This window comes from Scylla paramamosain, chromosome 19 (assembly GCF_035594125.1).
Source record: "Scylla paramamosain isolate STU-SP2022 chromosome 19, ASM3559412v1, whole genome shotgun sequence".
Classification (NCBI taxonomy): Eukaryota; Metazoa; Arthropoda; class Malacostraca; order Decapoda; family Portunidae; genus Scylla; species Scylla paramamosain.
Genome location: NC_087169.1, coordinates 22,943,254 through 22,963,641, shown reverse-complemented (window position 1 = coordinate 22,963,641; position 20,388 = coordinate 22,943,254). Strand labels below are relative to the sequence as shown.

Genomic DNA, 20,388 nt, shown 5'->3' with positions numbered 1-20,388 from the left:
CGTGATGGCTTGCTAGTGATGGTTAAGGGGGAAAGTTTCATAGCAGCACTGGTGGTTATAGTGGCACCCGACCACAGACTAGATTGTTACTGACTCACTCCTAGTTTGGTCAATTACCAGTGCACCGGACACCTGGCTGATTACGCTACATTACATTACAGTTCACGACACGCATATTATTATGGAAGTGGTTCCTGTATTTTCGTCGATTTCTATTCTAAAGGCAAACCTAACGTGTCGTAGAGAAATAAGGTGCTGACTTATCAAAACTAACTTAACGAACTTGAATATATCTTATAATCATACTCGGATTTAAGTTAACTTTACGTAAATGATCTTGGTTTAACTTGTTCTATCTTAAATTTAACCAAATATATCATATTACCTAACCTAACCTAAACGAACTCAAATTTAACATTATTCTAACTTAGACGTAAGGAATATATACTGCCATACTTATAATGGTACTTACCTGAGGATGGACCTGACAGGAATAATTTAGACTGATAATGCATACTCATAACGACAAAGATAAGAAATGACTTGACTCAAGAGATAATTGATATAGCCTGAAATCTCGAAAGCATCATTAGGAAAAAAAATAAATAGATAAATAAAAAAATAAAAATAAATAAATAAATAAATAAATAAATAAGTAAATAAATAAATAAATAAATAAATAAATAAATAAATAAATAAATAAATAAATAAATATATATATATATATATATATATATATATATATATATATATATATATATATATATATATATATATATATATATATATATATATATATATATATATATATATATATATATATATATATATATATATATATATATATATATATATATATCAAGGCAGTGTTAAGATAATGTAAGATGAAAATGAAAATGCTAAAGTTAACAAGCACTTGAACCTCTTTCCATACTACAATTTTCAGTAACTATTATCAATACATATAGAGCTGCAGACAAAACTTACGTGTTCAGAGAGAGAGAGAGAGGAAGTGAATGAATGTGTCAATAGCTGGGCTACAGGCTTCCAACTAGGAAATAGGACAGGGTGATAAAATTATTCAACGTAATGTATTTGAGTACCTGAACGAACTAGTTACTTCATTATTAAGTCAAGGTATTCCAGTAATATTATCTGATATGTATGAAAGTATAAGAAATAAATGCGCGAGGGAGAAAGGAAACTGGCAGCACCTGTCATGAAGTAATGCAAAGGATGCTCAGTAAATACGACAGTGTCCACACACGAAGTATTACTCAACTAAATACTTTATTATTAAATTGATATGTTTCAATAATAATATAAATGTCGCATGAAAGCTAATAAGAGGGAATAAAAGAGTGAGAGTGAAGGGAGGGGAATCTGGTAACACAAGACTAACGTAAGTATTCTTCTGTAACGTAACAGTGTTGCTACACGTATTAACACTGATCTAGATAACTCGTTATTATATCTAGATATTTCAGTAATAATATACATGTCGCATGAATGGTAACAAGAGGATATAAATGTGCAAGGGACAAGCAGCATTCATGTTGGCGGGTGGGTGCGCTTGGTGCGGCTCACTTGGGCCTCAGTGGCGCCGCCGCCGCTAGCAGAAAACATTTCGAAGATGCATCAAGGCAAGTATGGCTGCGCCCATTCTTAAGTGGAAGCGGGTCACTAATACGACGGGCCTACAGCCTAGACCGCGGCATGGGCACCGAGCAGTGGCTATTAAGGATCTGATGGTGGTGTTTGGTGGCGGCAATGAGGGAATAGTGGACGAGCTGCACGTCTACAACACAGGTAAGTGGTCCTGCCTTTGAGTCCCTTCCCCCTCAGTCCCCGCGCCCCGCACACCCACACATGCCACCCCACATACGCCCCTGGCTCCAGGGCGCGGTGCTGTGGTACTCGCATGTTAGGTCAGAGTGTATGGTGGCGGTGGTGATCAAGAAACTGGCCAAGTCTAACTCTGCGATTGTTTGTTTTGAAAGTTTCCAAGATGGCCGCCCCCTATGGATAGCAGGGAGAGCACTGTTTGTCGAGCTCCCATTTGAATCCCAGTACTTCACGAGCCTCCCCCACCACCCTCGATTATCACGAAATCTACCTTCTATACTTTGGGTGCGTTGTTGTTATGGTGCGACAGTCCTACAAGGAGTAATTGGAGACAAAGATAGGCAGGTCCCGGGCGACTAACATGGCGTCCTAGCTTTGACGTTCTTCTGTTTATGTTGTCCATCCGGGGATGTTCCGAGGAGACTTTGCCGATTTTCTACTCATGGACAGGGATTGCACCCGCGCCAGTGCTCTATAAAGTTCAAATATCTACTAGGCTTATGAAATATTCAGTTACTTGCAACTGTTAACGGAGAATAAGGGAATAGGGAGGCAGAGAGGAGGAGAGGCTTGGGCATGGAAGGCGGAGGGAACAGCCGCTGTGACGCCCTGAAGGGAACAGCCGCATCTATTTTTCTCCGGGGGGGAGGTGAAGGGAACAGCCCTTTGTCAGCTCCGAGGTCACTCAGGACGACCAACTGCTCCGAGACTGCAGTGAAGCAGTGAAAGGGACTGTTGACCACTCACTGCTAAATAAACCTTCCATTTCACTTTGGTAGAATTGTGAAATTATGTTGTATCTCAGTCATGTAATATTAATGTGCTGAAACTTCCCGTGGTTTGCTGCATATATCTATTTTTATTTATTTATTTTTTTTTACTTTAATTCCCGGGCGACCTTGGTGTAATGTTACTATGTCACCATTTCACATTGACATTTTTACTTGTAGAGCATTGAAAATTCCCTATGGTCGAGTTACTGTTTGTAGTCCGCCAGATTTTGTCTTCGTTTGCATCTTCATTTACTCTCGACAGGAGGGTTGGGAAGTGTTATGTCCGCGGCACTTATAAAGGATTGGGGTCCTAGGCTAGCTGGACCCGCGGCCTACCGGTATGAATTGCCAATTATGCATTTATGTTGCAGTGCTCCCATGTTGAACAAGCGAGGATACTCCCACACTAGAAGGGAGAGGCTACTAGCTAATGCAGCTACATACACCCTCTTTTTTATTTTTTTTTATTTGCTTTTTTAAATTTTTTTTTTTATTCTCACTCAGGCATTCCCATCACAGCCTCCCATATATTCTCTTCCACTCAATCATGCGCTCCCAAACACTACAACTTCTAGTTATTTAGTCCACAATCATATTTGAGTGTGTTCAGAAATGCATAACTGGCAATACACCGGCAAGCCACGGGCAGTTGGTACTCCTGGCGAGGTTCTCTTGGCGCGAAATGGCGTCCTGGGTTCCCGCGCTTTCAAAGCAGGGCGGCGGAGAACAGCCTCAGCAGGGGAGGCAGAGGAGCGCTCGCCCGCCACTGCCAGATCTCATAACACTCGCAACATTTATTTGTTCTGTACATATAACTTCTTTTTACTCACATCTTTCAGGGATGAAAGGCGCGATCATCTCTCTGACCGTGTTAATCGCCATAATAATCGGTTTAATTTACTTGCGGAGGCTTAAGACAGTAGAGAAAACAATGCCTATAAAGTAAAAAAAATAAATAAGTGAAAGAAAACAGTAAACTAGAACTAAAACTGTAGGAGAGATACTACTACTACTACTACTACTACTACTACTACTACTACTACTACTACTACTACTACTACTAAACTTGACCTAACCTTAAAACCAGATCCTATACAGCTCTACCAAATAAGGGTAAAAATACTATTTCTTACACTATTAGCAATCTTCGCCGCTAGCTACTTCTCTTCCGGTAATCAGAACAACCGATGCGTCCGCTGGGTTAACCTGTGCATTCTGGCTGGCCTTTCGTTGTGCAGTCGTTGCTTTGCAGAATATTTAATGAGGCAGGGGCGAGTCAGGGAGTGGCAGAGGCAGGCACATATAACTTGTTTTTGCCGGGAGATGTTGCTACCTACTGCACTCTGCCGCCGCCTGCTACCCTGCCAGCGACCTTGACATGGGCAGGGAGATGTGGGAGCAGGCGGAGGAAAGGGGGGGTGGGGGAGGAGTAATATACGCATCCTTCACAGTGCACGAAGGAACCTGCTTGAAGGGCCCTCCCCCCTCCCTCCTGTTTTTATGACGTGGTTACTCAGAGTCTGTGTAGTGAATCAAGACTATGTTCGCCTCCTGAATATGTTCCTTATGCTGTTTGATGGAAATGAAGGGGGTTTATGATAGTGAATAGAAATTGATAATGAATGGAAGTTTATAAGCCAACCCAGTTATTTTTAGAGTGCTCTCTCTCTCTCTCTCTCTCTCTCTCTCTCTCTCTCTCTCTCTCTCTCTCTCTCTCTCTCTCTCTCTCTCTCTCTCTCTCTCTCCTGTTATGCGTTTTTATCTGCCTGACTTTTCCAATAGTACAAGTTATGGTGCCTGAGCTAACCTATTCTATTCTAACCTATTTTGTGAGAATTATTTTAAATCTAATGTGAATAGAGAGAGAGAGAGAGAGAGAGAGAGAGAGAGAGAGAGAGAGAGAGAGTACCAATATCTTTTTTTTTTTATGTAGGAGGGACACTGGCCAAAGGCAACAAAAATCCAATAAAAAAAATGCCCACTTAAATGCCATTGCCACAAAAGGGTCAAAGCAGTGGTCAAAAATTGATGAATAAGTGTCTTGAAACCTCCCTCTTGAAGGAATTCAAGTCATAGGAAGGTGGGAATACAGAAGCAGGCAGGGAGTTCCAGAGTTTACCAGAGAAAGGGATGAATGATTGAGAATACTGGTTAACTCTTGCGTTAGAGAGGTGGACAGAATAGGGGTGAGAGAAAGAAGAAAGGAGGGGAGGCAAGCAGTTAGCAAGATCAGAAGAGCAGTTAGCATGAAAATAGCGGTAGAAGACAGCTAGATATGCAACATTGCGGCGGTGAGAGAGAGGCTGAAGACAGTCAGTTAGAGGAGAGGAGTTGATGAGATTAATAGACTTAGGAGACTGTTAATAGACTTAGGAGAAGAACAGTGACCGTCTACCACAGCAGCAATAGAACGGTCAGAAAGGAAACTTTAGATGAAGTTACAGAGAGAAGGATAGAAACCGTAGGAGGGTAGTTTGGAAATCAAAGCTTTGTGCCAGACTCTATCAAAAGCTTTTGATATGTCCAAGGCAACAGCAAAAGTTTCACCAAAATCTCTAAAAGAGGATGACCAAGACTCAGTAAGGAAAGCCAGAAGATCACCAGTAGAGCGGCCTTGACGGAACCTATACTGGCGATCAGATAGAAGGTTGCATGTTATGAAGGTGCATGTTATTTAAGTGTACCGGCATTTGTGACTTAAAGTAATCCTTAAAAACGGTAAAATTGTACTGGGATGTGAGGGAGGCAAGAAGTGGCGGTGGCTGCGGGGCGGCGGCGCGGAGCAGGGAAGAGCCACTGTTAAGGGCGTCTGCTGTGACTAGCCGGAAGAACCTTTATATATATATATATATATATATATATATATATATATATATATATATATATATATATATATATATATATATATATATATATATATATATACGAGTATATACTCGTAATGTCGCGGCCTTCAGATGAGGTGTTTATACTTCTCGCGGCGCGTAACGTTGAATAAACTGATTACTCGGATATAGAGTATCTTGTATGTAGTGGTGTGCGTTCAGAACTGGAGGTTTTAGATTGCTGTGGGTTTAGGTTCTGGCCAAATGACCGTGGGCGCAGCCGAACCTTGTACAGTCTCGGCCCTTAGATGATGTGTTTAATGCGCCCTATGACATGTAGCGTTGATTAAACTGAATGGTCGGATATATAATATCTACTTAGCGTGTATGTAGTGGTGTGTGCTAAGAACATTTCTTAATTTCTACAACAGTTCCGATCTGGCTGAATGACTTCCTGTTAGCTTTTCTTGTTGATATTTCAATTACCAGCTGAAGTCGTGCGATGTAAGTGGATTAATTCGGATGGGAAAAGGTCACTGCCACAATGGAATAAAGTTCACTACAGTCTCTAGTTCGTGATTATTTTTATTTATTTATTTATTTATTTATTTATTTATTTATTATTATTATTATTATTATTATTATTATTATTATTATTATTATTATTTATTTTTTTTTGTCTTCTCATCTATCTCTGCTTATAATTAGTTGTGTATTTGTCACCTTTGGTCTATTTTTAGCCCAGAATTATTGAGCCGGAGTGAGTCGCTTGAATATGAGTTGTTACATTCCTTACAGAGCACCCTTGATATATTAATGAGCCCCAGGGCAGATGGTGCACACACCTGGTATACTGACACTCAAACTGTACAGTGTCAGGTTTGATAAGCCTGGCATAAGTTCATGTGGGGTGTTATCTTCTTTATACATTTCTTTATTTCTTTAGGTTCTGTAATGTTTCATAGAGTTAGGTTAGTCACTACCCTTCTTAATCTTTCACTCTAGGTAGTAGGATTTACTCAGATGAACATAATTATAACAGCCCTAATGCTTATACATTTCTGTATATCTTAAGATTATCCTGTTTTATGTTTAGAATTGGGTTAGTTACACTTCTTAACTTAGTTGCACTTCCTAACCCTTCACTCGAGTTAAATAGTATCTTTTCTCTGGTGATAAATGTAACAATAAAATTCTTAGTGCTATATAGTCACTGCCTTGGTGCTCGAGAATTAGAAAAGTGCATAGTCAGTTGGCTTGGTGCTTGAAAATGCAACAGTTCAGTGCTAGTTAGTACAGGTAACATGTTGACAGGATAGAATTACACCCATATTCAGAAATGCTTTGCTCCCTCACCACGACTATTTTGAAAGGCCACAGAGATGAAAAGCCAGGTTTTCAAGAGTGTTTCTTCTGTTGACAATGCAGAAATTTTGTTAATCAGTCACTGGAACCATAAAAAAACACTCCTAAAAACCCGTGTATACTTCAACTAGAGCCTTTTGAATGTAGTAGAGGTGTGGCACAACAGCATTTCAGAATACTGTCCTTAGCCAGTACAGCCACATGCTTACTACTGTGCCATTCTGCCCCACAGCCACCAATCAGTGGTTTGTGCCGCCCGTGAAGGGAGATGTACCGCCAGGATGTGCTGCCTATGGCTTTGTGGTGGATGGAACCCGCATCCTTGTCTTTGGTGGCATGGTGGAATACGGGAAGTACAGGTAAGGCTCGTCAGCTTGTGATAATGCTCCAGTTGCAGATCACAGCATTGGGAGCATCTCTAGTGGTTCTTGGAGCTTGTTGCAGATAGGGAAAGAAAAGTTAGATGCAGTGTGTTGTTTTAAGCTACAATTTACTCTTGACTCCTTTTCTGCTTTCTGAGTCTTAGTTGTCAGATATTTGTGTCTTATTGCATCTGTTCCTTTCCAGGTGAATATATGTGCTAAGCTTGATTGGACTGCAGTTTCTTGTTCTTTGTCCTCATTGTTATCTTGGCGCTATGTATGTCTTTCCATTTGCTTTCTTGTGTGTTGCTTTTTCCCACAGATGGACAAGTTTGCTGATTAGCTAAACATTGAGGTACACATGCATAACATTTGTTGCTTGTTACTATGTTTTTATATGTATTTATTTGTTTGTTTACTTATCTTGCTCTTTATGCTTTTTTTTGGGAGGAGGGGATTATGTTTATTACATGTATTCTGTGTAGATACAAGAATTAAGGCTGATATGGAAAGGTTTCACTTCTTGCACCACTTGGGATTAGAGGTTATGTTCAGTAAGGTAGGCCTTCCTTTTATAAATCTGTTCAGATTTTTTTTTCTGTGTTTATATTCTCATTAATTGTTTTCAGTGAACATAACTTGTATAAAATTTGTCATGTCATGTGTTTTTAGGTAGTTTTCATCTTTTTACCTGTTTTTATATCAATTTTTCAAAGATATCTTGCATAAATAAAATCTATCATGCTATTCTTTCATATTTCAACAGTTGTCATGTCTCTTGTCTCACCACACATTCATCTCTCATAAGAGTGAAGAGCACTGACTGACAAGTAATTCCCATTCTTTGCAGCAATGAACTGTATGAACTCCAGGCGTCCCGGTGGGAGTGGAAGCGTGTCAAGCCTCGGCTGCCCCGTAATGGCTTCCCACCCTGCCCCCGCCTGGGACACTCCTTTACCCTCATTGGCAACAAGGTGTTCCTCTTTGGTGGACTGGCCAATGACAGCGAGGACCCCAAGAACAATATCCCCAAGTAAGTATGTCAGCTGCAGGTGATGCCTTTTACTGCCCATGTCTGAAAGGTGTAGAAGGTTTATTTACTCATACAGACTCCCAGACAGGGTGTAAGAGTATCACATGACAGTTAACAATCATTTATCCTGGTGTAGGAACAAAATATCAATGAAAAGGAGGAAATTTTATGCTCTTTTGCATCACTTTTCATTGTTTCTTGTTAAAGTGTCATACTGTAAGGAAATAAAGGAAGCTGCAAGGAAGAAACTGATACACTTCCTTGCTTCATTGCCTTATGTGTTTTGAGGAACGTTTGCTCCTCGTACTATTGATACATATGTTGTACCACTCATATGCACAATTGCCCTCCTGTGCTTTGAATATTCACTTCTCACACTATTAATATAACCTTCAAACATATACACAATGATAGAAATGCCAGTTGTCAACGTGCACAGTTTAACAATCTTTCTGCTGTTACATCCTCAGGTACCTTAATGATCTTTACACACTGGAGCTGAGGTCAAACTCAAACGTCATGTCGTGGGACATTCCTGACACCTACGGATCACCACCGCCGCCGCGAGAGTCACACACGGGAGTGGCGTACACCAGCAAGGACAAGCCCAAGCTGGTGATTTATGGCGGCATGAGTGGCACGCGACTTGGGGACTTGTGGATCCTGGATATAAGTATGTGTTGTTCTTGTTTGTTTGATAAGGATGTCTTGTTCCTATACCTTGTTCTTGATTGATGCTGTATGGCCCATGTTAAGCAGAATGTTTCATCGTTAATTTGTTTGTATTATTCGTGTTCTGTTGCATTTCTATTAATTTTTCGATTTATGTATACTTTGTGATTTGATTCTACTACCCACATGACAAAACTTCTAAAATTTTTATGCCTCTCTCTCTCTCTCTCTCTCTCTCTCTCTCTCTCTCTCTCTCTCTCTCTCTCTCTCTCTCTCTCTCTCTCTCTCTCTCTCTCTCTCTCTCTCTCTCTCTCTCTCTCTCTCTCTCTCCAGACCCTATTCCAGCAGCATGTGATGAATTGTTGTGTTTTCTGTGCCATTCTGATTAACAAATGTGTGATGTGGGCACTTTCAGACACCATGAACTGGGAACGGCCAACAGTCAGTGGGATTCACCCTCTGCCTCGCTCCCTGCACTCGGCCACACTGCTTGGCACTAGAATGTTTGTGTTTGGCGGCTGGGTTCCCCTTCTGATGGAGGAGGTGAAGGGACCCATCAATGAAAAGTCAGAGTGGAAATGTACCAACACCTTGGCTTGTTTGAATTTAGGTATGTAGTATGTGGTTTCTGGTTGGTGGAATGTGAAGTAGAAAGTTGCATTTTTTATACATAGAAGAGAGAGTAAGATTTGAAGCTTTGACCTTACAGTGAAGAATAATGGAACCTTGAGAGACTGAGGCTTTTCTGTCATGGCTGCTCCTCAAAGGGGAGTCTCTGGAGAGGTATGAGGCATCTGTTGTAGAAAGAATGGTAATGTAGGGAAGAATTATGCTAATTTATCTATCTATATACCAGACCACGAGTCATACATGGGATGGCTCAGACAAAGCACCACACACTCATTATGCACTCTCTTAGCCCATTCAAATTAAAGGATTAAAAGAAAAATCAGTCTTAAATTATTCATAATATAATCACCTCTCCATCTTGTAAAAGTTAGCTAATATATAATTAACTAGCAATGGGAAAATAAGTTTTGATTAATATTGGAACTTCAGCAGCGAAACATAATGAGACTTTGCCCTTCAGAAACCATGGCATGGGAGGATGTCTTGATGGACAAGTTTGAGGAGCAGATGCCGCGTGCCAGAGCCGGCCACTGCTCTGTTGGCATCCACACGCGCCTCTTTGTGTGGTCCGGCAGGGATGGCTACAGGAAGGCTTGGAACAATCAGGTGCGTGTGTCATGATGGGAGATGTTGGGTTACTAAACTCTTCATCAGCTCTATTATCCTGTCTTTATGCAGGGTTGCTTACTGAAATGAATTGCAAAAAACTTAGTCCTCTTGCCAGTAATTGCATAACAAGTACAAAGTGATGACAAGGTTTCGTTGGCTGTTGTTTCAGGTGTGCTGCAAGGACCTGTGGTACTTGGAGACCAGTGTGCCGGGCTCCCCAGGGCGTGTGCAGCTGGTGAGGGCTTCCACATCGACCCTGGAGGTGTGCTGGGGCGCCACACCCACTGCTGATGCCTACCTCCTGCAGGCAAGTGTTCTATCTTTGCTACCACTGCAGCTGTTGACCCTCTTTACTAATGATGTGTGGTTAAAAGCTGATTGTGAAGAATGTGAATGAAGGTGATGCAAGACTGGTGTTGATTAGTGTTCATTTCCACATGGCACTGGCACTGTAGATCTGTTCACTTTCCTGTGTAAATAGTAGCTCCTGTCAATTTCATGCTATAGTGTTTTTAGTTCCCTGACCGAAGATAATGAGGGATCGTTTTATGAATGAATGAATGTGAAAGGGAAGAAAATGATCTATTATTATTATTATTATTGATTTATTTATTGATTATATATTTTTAAGAGTGAAGGGATGCTTATGAGTGTGTACATGTAGATACCCTATCTGGGCATTCCTTTAATGAAAGGATAATGTCAACTTGTATGTAGATGGGTAAAAAAGTGTAAAGGATGTTGCTCATGAGTATTTACTTGAATAAAAACTAAGCCATGAGGATAAGTTGAATGTAATCCCTTGCCTGTGGTGCCAAGCTTTGTCCTGTGAAGCCATCCACTGTGCTCTCCCTGTGTGTGTGTGTGTGTGTGTTGGAAGGGTCACTGATGAAACACACAGTTCATGTTCTCAGAAAACAGTGTTTGTATGTGTGCGGATTTTTGTGAATTGAGCATTATTGTTTTGTTGTTTGCTCCATGAGTTTTGCATAAATGCATGCAGCTTGTGGTCACTGTGGCCATTATTTTACTATTACAAAGACAGCATTTTCACTCCAGAATTGTGATATACACCCAAGTGTGTGAGGAAGAAACTTTCCAAATCTGTCCTACACCTGCTTTTACATCCAAATATTGTTTGTGCCCACAGATACAAAAATATGATATTCCAACTCCAGCCTCCACTGCATCAACTCCCACCACCCCCACCAGCACCCCTGCCACCCCAGGCACCCCTGTCAGCAAGCCCATCACTCTCACCCAGACTGTGCTGCGGCCAGCTACCCCCGGGGCCGTCACCCCTGGGGCCCCCACCCCCCTCACACCTACCTCACCCCAGACAATCAGAGGTTGGTACTCTTGGGGGTGAGGGAGACTTTTATCTTTGACACGTGGCTGACAACTTTGACTTGCCCAGAATAGTTGATGCATGCGTGTGTAATGGCCACCAGCAGCCCTCACCTGTCAGTAGTGAAGCGTCTTTTTCCTGTTCACTCACCTGTCTTGTCTCTCCCTATGTGTGACAGCCAGCGGCAACATTGTGCGCGTCCGAACACCTGGAGCTGGCCAGATCAAGGTCATTGGCGCCGGGGGCCAGACCACACAGATTCTGCGGCCAGCAACCACTACCACCACCACTTCCCAGAGCGGGATGACAGGGATCGCTGCCCTGGCTGCCGCCGCTGCTGCCACCCAGAAGATCACCACCAGCACAGGGGCTGCTGCTTCCCCCACAACAGTGAAGGTGGTGCAGCCCAACACCCTGGTGACCACTCCGGGACTCAAGGTGGCCACAACCATTGCTGGCCAGACTGTCAGACTCGTGGCACCAACAGGACAGGTATGGAAGGCTTGTGGTTTGTTGACACATGAAAAAGTGAGTCACTGAGTGTGTGAAAGCAATAATATCTTGTCAGTTTGTGTTTTGGGTTGTAGAATGGCAAGCTGTTGGTGTGTTGAAACATAATAAGTGAACCATTGAGTGTGTAAAAACAATATTCAGAATTTTTCAGACTTTTATTGTAACATGTTCAATCTTTGATCATTATTTGTACCATTTGTGGACCATTAGGCTGTCCATTTCCATCAGGGGCTGACGGGACTAAGAGTTTGAATGATGTGCGAGTGTGTGGTGCCATATCTGTGCTGCCTGGTATATAGATAGAATAAATAACATGAATAAAACATTTTACTCTACATACACAGTTTATGAAAAGTAAGGATTTAAATTTTAGTAGAATTGAAAACCATTTTGGGGACTCATATCTAGCTAATTGAATATTTAAAAAAGGTAGCATTATCATTGTGAGTGAGAAGGGAGGTCAGGCCTGCTATGTCCTTAGTTACACTTCATGACAGTAACTTATCAATGATGTATTGTCCTTTAGAGTGGCAGATGATTAGATAGCTGTACACACAAGCCAGTTTAAGCCTGTTGGTGTCTTAGCTTTTCCTTTCCAACTTTATTGTATGATAATGTGGTGATGCTAGCTTTTGAGATCTTTTCCTGTGATGTATTTTTATGGGAGATGTTTATGCTATCATTCATATGTCTATCAAACTCCACATATTTAGTTTTCCAATATCTCTTGGATATACATATGGAATGGGATGGGCACCTCAGTGGGCCTTATATTTTCAATCCTCCATCTGTCTTGTCACTGAACTGAACCTGTAACAAAATGACTCCAAAACTTGACATAAATATTTGGAGGTTAATGTAAGTTCCATGTAGGTTATATGATATGTTTCATCTGCAGTTTCTGAATAACCAGGGAACCACCGTGGCTACTCCAGGAGGCAAGCAGTTCATCCTGCAGAAGAGTGTTGTGCCTGGATCACAGCCTCAGATTGTCACCCTTGTTAAGACTAGTAAAGGCCTCACCCCTGTAAGTGCAATGGTGAACCTCAATAACATGTAAATTTGCCCTCTGTTACATGATTCAGTCTTTGATATGTGAACTACAGTCAGGTGAGGTTCTAGAATAACCTAACTGATTTAGCAGTAATTAGATACTTGTGTCATTTGAACTATGGCAAAATGAGATACCATGATAACTTTTCCTTTGTCATCTGATCACTCCTGTAAGTGCATTGCTGAGCCAGGCAACACATACATTCACCTACTCAATCTTTGTCATCTGAGATTCCATAATAGTTTAAGTGTGAGTTAGCAATAATTAGACACTAGAGTCTTTTGAACTCCAAATTGAGATACCATAATAATTTCCAAGAGGCTAAGTAGGGAAATTGTTACTTTCAGATGTCCAAGGTGAATTTGGTGCAGAGTAAAGCTGGTGTTGCTGGCCAAGGAGCAACCATTGTTAAGTTGGTCACCACACAGGCTGGAGGAGCTGGGAAACCTGTCATGACCACCACCACCTCCCAACCCGGACAGATCCTGAGCCTCCCTGCAGGTACTCAGGCAGCAGGGAAGGGCGTTGGGCAGGGCCAGAATATTGTCATCGCCAAGCAGCAGGTTTGTTGGGCTGCAGCATCCTTGGCTTTAGTTTAATCTTGAAATTAGTAGTGAGAAAAATATAAAGATCAGGTTTAGTTTAATTTTGAAATTAGTTGTAAAAAAATAGGAAGGTTAAGTTTTGTTTGATCTTGAAATTAGTAGTGAGGAAATTAGGAAGATCTTTCAGGAGAAATCAGGTTTAGTTTGATCTTGAAATTATTTGTATGAAAAATTGGATGGTTGGATCATCTGGGAGGGATCAGAATCAGTATTTTCATCACACTAAGTTTCATGGCTAAACTAGAAACCTTCTGTAGCCTCTATTGTGTTATTGATACTTGATTCCTGTGTAATATTTCTTCTCTTCTATCCCTTTCTCTTCCCTGTTGGGGGCCAAGGGGCAAAGAAGTGATTTGAATGAGTGTGAATGTGAAAGCTGTATGTCTTATCTTGGCAGGGAAACAGCTTTGGTATATGTATGTATGTAATAATATGTTGTGTTCCTCCAGCTCGGCACTACTACCGTCGGTGGGAAGCAGACAATAGTAATAACCAAGCCTGGCACGGGAGGACCTAGCGGAGTGCGGCCCCAAACCTCCCAAATCATTGTGGTTACAACAGCCTCAGCAGTGAGGGGCCTGCAGCCGGCCGCCACCACCCCCATCACCACCCCAGCAGGAGCACAGCCTGCCCAGGTAATGACTTGTTGCTTTGCAGGGGAGGGGAAGTTGTCGCCTCAACTGATTTATGTTGCCTCCATGTTTATTCTGAGTTAGTGGGTGATTGAGTAAAGTGTTGGAGTGAGGAGTAGGGAAAGGCTTTGTGTCATCTCAGCAGTTATATGTAAGTATAGATGTTCATTGAGCAGCTTTGTGACTGTTGAGTCTACAAGATATCACTTAAGGTCAAAACAGTGAAATTTGTGTATTCCACTCAGTGTTAGAGAATGAAATGTAATTACGATTTGGGTTGTTTGTTTCAAGTGTTTTGTCAGCTTTATGTTTAGATTTTGAAGATACCTTGACACGCGACTGTGGCCCTGCATTTTTAACTCAAGCCGAGCACATCTCGAGTGAGTCGACTGACTGTCATGTGGTCACAGGTGTCTGCTGGTGGGGGTGTTAAGATGATTGTGGTGTCGTCTGGGGGTGTTGGAGGCACCACCACCACCCAGGCCATCACCAAGCCCATGACCATCACTGTGGCAGGCCAGGCTGGCCAGGCTGGTGCCAACACCAAGACGGTCACCATAGCTGCCAAAACTGGCACACCAAGCACCACTGCACTCCTCAACACAGGCTCAGGACAGATTATTGCAGTGCCAACACAAGGGCTTCTGCAGACTGGCCAACAAGTGGGTGTAGTTGTGCTTCTGTGATCAGTGTGGGAAGGTCAAGTGAATGCTGACCAACAGATTGCCAGATTGGTTCCACCGCATCTTTTTTGCCACCTGTTCCACCACACACACCTCCAGTAGATATCATTAGCAGAGACTGTTGCTGTTCTAAGAATTTTCATTGTGGTTCCTTGCTTGTCTTCATTAATGTTCATTACTAAGATTTTCCTGCTTTGCTCTGTCACAATTTATCAGACATCTCTGTAACACTATTGAAGTGTTGTTAAATGATGATCAAGATGGCTTTGTGTGTGGTGAGGATAAGTTGAATTGGTGAAATTGTTTTTCAAGGTACATGTGTACCTGTGTTTCATAATTTTTGTGATATTTTGCATCACAATGAGATTTTTTTGTGTTGTGCACTTTTTTTTTGTCATTTGGTTCCTCTTTCCACTCTCAGTATCAAAGATAAAATAGTTAAGGGAATTCTATTGATGTATATCTCTAGTACTGTTCTGTGATACTCATGAGGGAACAGAGTGTATCAAATCAGTGTTTGTGGCTCCTGTCTTACTGTAAGCACAGAGGATGATGGAGGCTGCTCAACATGTTACAGGTTCATAAAGGAACACTTTGCTGCAGCCCATTACTAAACAAGTAACCTTCCTCATTCACTGGAAGAAAAGATAAAGTGGGTGATAGGTTGGGTCAGGCAGGGACACACACACACACACACACACACACACACACGCACTATCTCTGGATCGCTGGGTGACCTTTCCTGTTCAGCTGCTTACATATTTAACATTGTTTCCAAACCTTCCAGGCATTGACCATTGGGGGAAAACCTGTAACAGTACAAGTGACAACGACTGGTGGCCAGAAGACTGTGACCTTGGTGACCTCCCAGGCAAGCAGCCATGCCACCACCACCACCACCAGCTCAGCCACCTCCAGCCAGCCCTCCACCTCCCTGGCCAGTGCTGGGGACGGGCCAGTGACCTCAGACGCCGCCCTGGCTGCGCTGGCCGCCGAGGCAGGCCTGATCATGCCCACAGAGGGTGACCAGAGTAGTGAACAGATGGCCACGGGTGCTGGGACACAGGAAAACACAGAAAGCAGTACATTACAGAACAGTGGGGAGGGGCAACTTGGGGATGCAGCAAAGGCGGCCATCAAGGGTGGCGTGGCCGACCCCACAGCGGAGGGTGGGGAGGCAAAGCGGCTGGAGGGAAACAGTGTCAGTGGTGAGGGCAGTGAAAACACGATAAAACAGGAACCCATGGACCCCGACGGCATGACAGAGCCCACCAACCCCGCAACGGCAACGGCAAGTAGCAGTGGGGAGGCTGGCGACACCACGGACCCCCTGGCCACCCTGGCATCAGCCGCCATCAACTCCTCCCTCAGTACAACCACCCCGACCATTAAGACAGAGGAACCCACCCCTACCTTTGCCAACGGCCTCACACAGGAGTCGGTGGGTGTTCCCTAATGAGTCCTGCCTGTTCACTTGTATCATCAAACAACCTTGAGTTTCATGTCTTGTGTGTAACATTCATAATCATTCCCTCTCTTGCATTCTCATGTGGCTTGTTGCTGATTGACTGGATGGATGAGTTCTTTCCCCAATTATGACCCATTATTCATTCCTTATTTATCCTGTGGCCAAATTTAAAGAATGCTGGTTCTCATCCCTTGTGTTTTGTAAAAGGTGATTGATTGTAAAGGACAGAGCAAGGTGACTAATGTAGAGGACAGGGCAAGGGGACTGAAGGTGTTCTCTATTTTATTTGTACAATGAGATTGATTAATTTTAGATACTATGTTTAGATTTTATCACTTATGATCCACTTACTGAATGCATTTATATTTTTGGGGGGCTAATTTGATAAAATAATTAGTAAATACCATAAAGCATTGACATGGAGAAGGAATTGGAAGAACCACCTGAAGGAAAACCTCTGCTCAGAAGTGTAGTCAAAAAGGCCAAGATGGTGACAGGTTAGGTGTGGATGGAGCCAGCAGTACTTGCACGTAGGCATCTCAAACAAATTGGAACACCAGGCACTCATGTTTTCCAGAATGACACCAAGAAGCCAGAGTCTGACTGGTTTGATGTGGGCATTATCCGAGGGACCGTATGCACAGTACAAGCCTACTACCTTCCCACCGAGGCCGAGGCCATCAAGAACGAGACCTACACGGACGCTGAGGGGGAGGTCACCGAGAGAAAAGCCAGCGGCATTGAGGTGAAGCTTCAGCCCGGTACAGCATACAAGTTCAGGGTGGCAGGGATCAATGCCTGTGGACGAGGGCCCTGGAGTGAAGTGTCTGCCTTCAAGACCTGCCTCCCCGGCTACCCTGGGGCACCATCAGCCATCAAGATCTCCAAGTCAACTGAGGGTGCCCACCTGTCCTGGGAGCCGCCTCAGAATGCTGCTGGGGACATTGTGGAGTACTCTGTGTATCTGGCCATCAAGAATGCCGCCAATCAGCAACAGGTGAGGGCACGTCGCTCAGTTTGTCTCCTTTCTGTTGGTTGTTTTATTTATCCTTGACTGAACAAGAGATCATTTGTTTGTCACTTTCAGGAGACTGGGAGCGGTGGTGCACACCTTGCATTTATGCGTGTATACTGTGGTGCCAGCAACATGTGCACAGTGCTCAACTCTCAGCTGGCAGCAGCACACATCGACACCACAAACAAGCCTGCCATCATTTTCCGAATAGCTGCCAGAAATGACAAAGGCTACGGCCCAGCCACTCAAGTCAGGTGGTTGCAAGGTATGGGTCACCTGTGTTGTCTTGCCTGAGTTTCCACATCAACTAGTAGAGTGTATGCTTCCTTTTATGGGACATCTTAGAGCTCTGAATGATTATGAGTGTTTGTAGACTTGGGCAATGTTGTCTCGTATGGTGAAAACTGAGGAAATTAGCATGTACTATGTATTGTTGCACACAGCGAGTTAAAAGGATAAAGGAGACGTAGAGAGAGAGAGAAAGAGTGAAGAAGAGGAAGTGAGAAGAAGGAAAGAGAGAGAGAGAGGTCTGGGGGAATTAAGATACACATTGTATGATAATGGCCTAGCTGCTTGCTACAGGAGATTACTGTAAGATTTATACATTGTTCTGTTAAATGCTACTGCTGGCCAAGGCTGATGTAGAGTGTTTGGCCACAGAGGATTTTAAGTGCATAGCTGTGTAGTGAAACTTTACTCCCTCATGCTCTGTCAAGGCCTGCTGTCCAGGAAGCAGTAAACAACACTACTTGGTTGGAGGATATAATACTTTTCTGGACAATGGATTGCATTTGTTAATGGGGGCGGTTTGTCCAACGAGGTGTTATACTTCAACCTTCTAAGTGCATGTCCCTTGTGATTGTCCTTCCCTAGAACATGGCTATCAGTTCTTTCCCAGCTGTTGGAGTGATTTGGCAGTTGGTGTTGTAATATTCCCTTGCCACTTGGTGGGTGAAACAGGCTATTGACCTCATTTGTGTAACCTGGTATTACGGCCATCTGTGTAAAGGGTGCAGAAGTCAGAAGAGGACCTTGTAACTGATATTAAGCCCTGCACCAAGTTACGTAAGTGGTGACTTGGGGAAGTTAGCCCAATTTGAGGCAGATGTAAAAAGGGGGCAGGAATTTGTGGTTGTAACAGGATGTAGAAGAGGAATTAGGATTATGGTGAAGAATGGTGTGCTGACTACTGCTTATGTGTCCCTCCCCAGACTCTGTGGTGGGCAGTGCAGCTGGGGGCCAAAAGGCAGTGATGCGGCGACCAGCAACAGACAACAGATCACCAGTAACTGTGAAGAAGTTCAAGGCCGACGGGGAGCCAATGCTATAGTACTGACTGAGAGACATCGGCAGTCTGGGATCTGTGGGCTTAGCTACGAGAATGTGAACTTTGTGTCTTTGGTCAAGATTTCTTTCTGAATATCCAAGTGCCAAAGGTCAGGTTGAGATGACTGTTGGTGTTCAGAGAGGCCCAAGTCCCCTGGCCATGGGTGTCCAGCTGCCGGTGGTGGGTTGGGGGTTAGACTGCCACATGCAGGATGGATTAACTTTTATGATATTAAGTAAGGAGATTACAGTAAGTTGTCTCACACAGAGAGTAGAGAGCAATGACCCACTTTCTCCTGTTCGTCGGTAAGTGTTGCCTCCTGTTGATCTGAACCAAATATATGTTGCTAAGTGATAATGGGTCAATGTCCCATGACTTGATTTAATTTATAAAACTACTTTAATGTACATTTAAGGTCCATCCAAACTGTTAATTTCATGTAAATGTTTGTGTCCCAGCTCTGTATCCTAGAAAATAGACATTGAAAGGCATTCAGTGAATGCCCTAAACATTGTTTTCCAAAGTTTAAAACTTTGTATTCACGTTTAGTCCCTGTCTCCATGTGACATGGAGAAGACCCTCCCCTGTGACTTACCTGTGCCTGGGAGCCACGGGGGTGTGACCCCCAGTGGAGGAGGAGCTCAGCGTTGCCAGTGTGGCCTCCTGGCCGTGGCAACCAGCTGCCACCCAGCATGTTTTGTTTGTTTCCCACAAGGTCATCTCATGTCACCTCATTACTCATCTGTAAATTACAGGGCCTCCTAAAATTTTGTAATTAAGGATAGTTCTTTAATTTAGTAGAGTTATTTTCTCATGACAGTTGCAGCAAAGTGATTTGCTAATGATGTGGTTATGCATTGGAGTACATCACACTTGGATAAATGTTCCATTGTAGATATCAGTCCGTGTTGAATTGCTTAAGGACTACAGAATCAATTAATCTCATTTTTTTACGTGTATACTAAGGTTGATGAAGCAGCCCTTTTTGATTGGGTTTGTAAATGACGAGAAGGGCCACGAGTACAAAGGTGTGTGGTGTGGTGGGTGGCTGGCCCTGGTGTGTGCACACTCCTCCACCCTCTTCCAGGCTTCTCCATGCCTCATGTCAAGGCATGGCTCATCAACCTTCCAATGTTCACAGCTTTTTTGTATTGGTAGAAATTAATTTGAAGTAATTTAGCACAGAAATATATTTTGTGTGTGTACATGTATGCACATGATTGTGTGAATGCTGTGTGTGAGAAGGAATGTATGACATGTATATATGTACACACCTTCATTGCATGAAATGGAAGTTATATTAACACACACACACACACACATACACACATACAGAGGGACCTTAAAAAACAGTAGTTTGAGACGTGAGAATAGTGTTTATTTGAAAAGTTTCTGATTTTTCTTTTTCTTTTCCAATAAGGTTTAGGATAAGTTAGTATATTTTAGCAGACAGTTCTAATATTATTTACATTAAGATAATTCTTGGTCTATGATTTGCTAGGAGTTTATGTATAAAAGAATGCATGATAGATATATGATTGTAGGGATGATTTAACACACACACACACACACACACACACACACACACACACACACACACACACACACACACACACACACACACACACA

At 42.8% G+C, this 20,388-nt stretch overlaps 2 protein-coding genes across 11 annotated transcripts in view; one reads left to right on the top strand and one right to left on the bottom strand.

The window, feature by feature from the left end:
- LOC135109947 (N-fatty-acyl-amino acid synthase/hydrolase PM20D1-like) overlaps positions 1–2,255 on the bottom strand; it is a 19,497-nt gene extending 17,242 nt beyond the window's left edge. For 4 of the 8 annotated variants that reach the window (XM_064021860.1, XM_064021861.1, XM_064021859.1 and 1 more), the window contains exon 1: positions 473–536. In XM_064021860.1, the coding sequence (XP_063877930.1) occupies positions 473–521 (49 nt within the window). In that variant the 5' untranslated portion in view covers positions 522–536. Of the gene's footprint in view, positions 128–472; positions 537–2,116 lie in introns of those variants that run through there. The other 4 variants (XM_064021865.1, XM_064021863.1, XM_064021866.1 and 1 more) reach the window with 2 other exon arrangements.
- On the top strand, positions 1,628–20,388 carry LOC135109945 (host cell factor 2-like). Of its 3 annotated transcripts, none has more exons than XM_064021855.1 (17): positions 1,628–1,809; positions 7,041–7,167; positions 8,021–8,203; positions 8,674–8,876; positions 9,291–9,485; positions 9,966–10,111; positions 10,284–10,421; positions 11,265–11,463; positions 11,641–11,954; positions 12,889–13,002; positions 13,377–13,592; positions 14,084–14,269; positions 14,677–14,928; positions 15,737–16,390; positions 16,995–17,414; positions 17,505–17,697; positions 18,644–20,388. In XM_064021855.1, exons 1-17 carry the CDS (start codon positions 1,650–1,652, stop codon positions 18,760–18,762), a joined length of 3,819 nt encoding a protein of 1,272 aa, XP_063877925.1. In that variant the 5' UTR covers positions 1,628–1,649; the 3' UTR covers positions 18,763–20,388. The 3 variants fall into 3 exon arrangements, with proteins under 3 accessions (XP_063877925.1, XP_063877923.1, XP_063877926.1); XM_064021853.1 differs by having other exon boundaries at positions 12,874–13,002; XM_064021856.1 differs by lacking the exon at positions 14,677–14,928 and having other exon boundaries at positions 12,874–13,002.

Bases quoted from the DNA above. Each gene is read 5' to 3' on its own strand.
- LOC135109945 (XM_064021853.1), top strand. From the start codon at position 1,650: ATGGCTGCGCCCATTCTTAAGTGGAAGCGGGTCACTAATACGACGGGC. The intron at 11,955-12,873 runs GTATGGAAGGCT...TTTCATCTGCAG, and splicing joins TCGTGGCACCAACAGGACAG to TTTCTGAATAACCAGGGAAC. The intron at 14,270-14,676 runs GTAATGACTTGT...ATGTGGTCACAG, and splicing joins CAGGAGCACAGCCTGCCCAG to GTGTCTGCTGGTGGGGGTGT.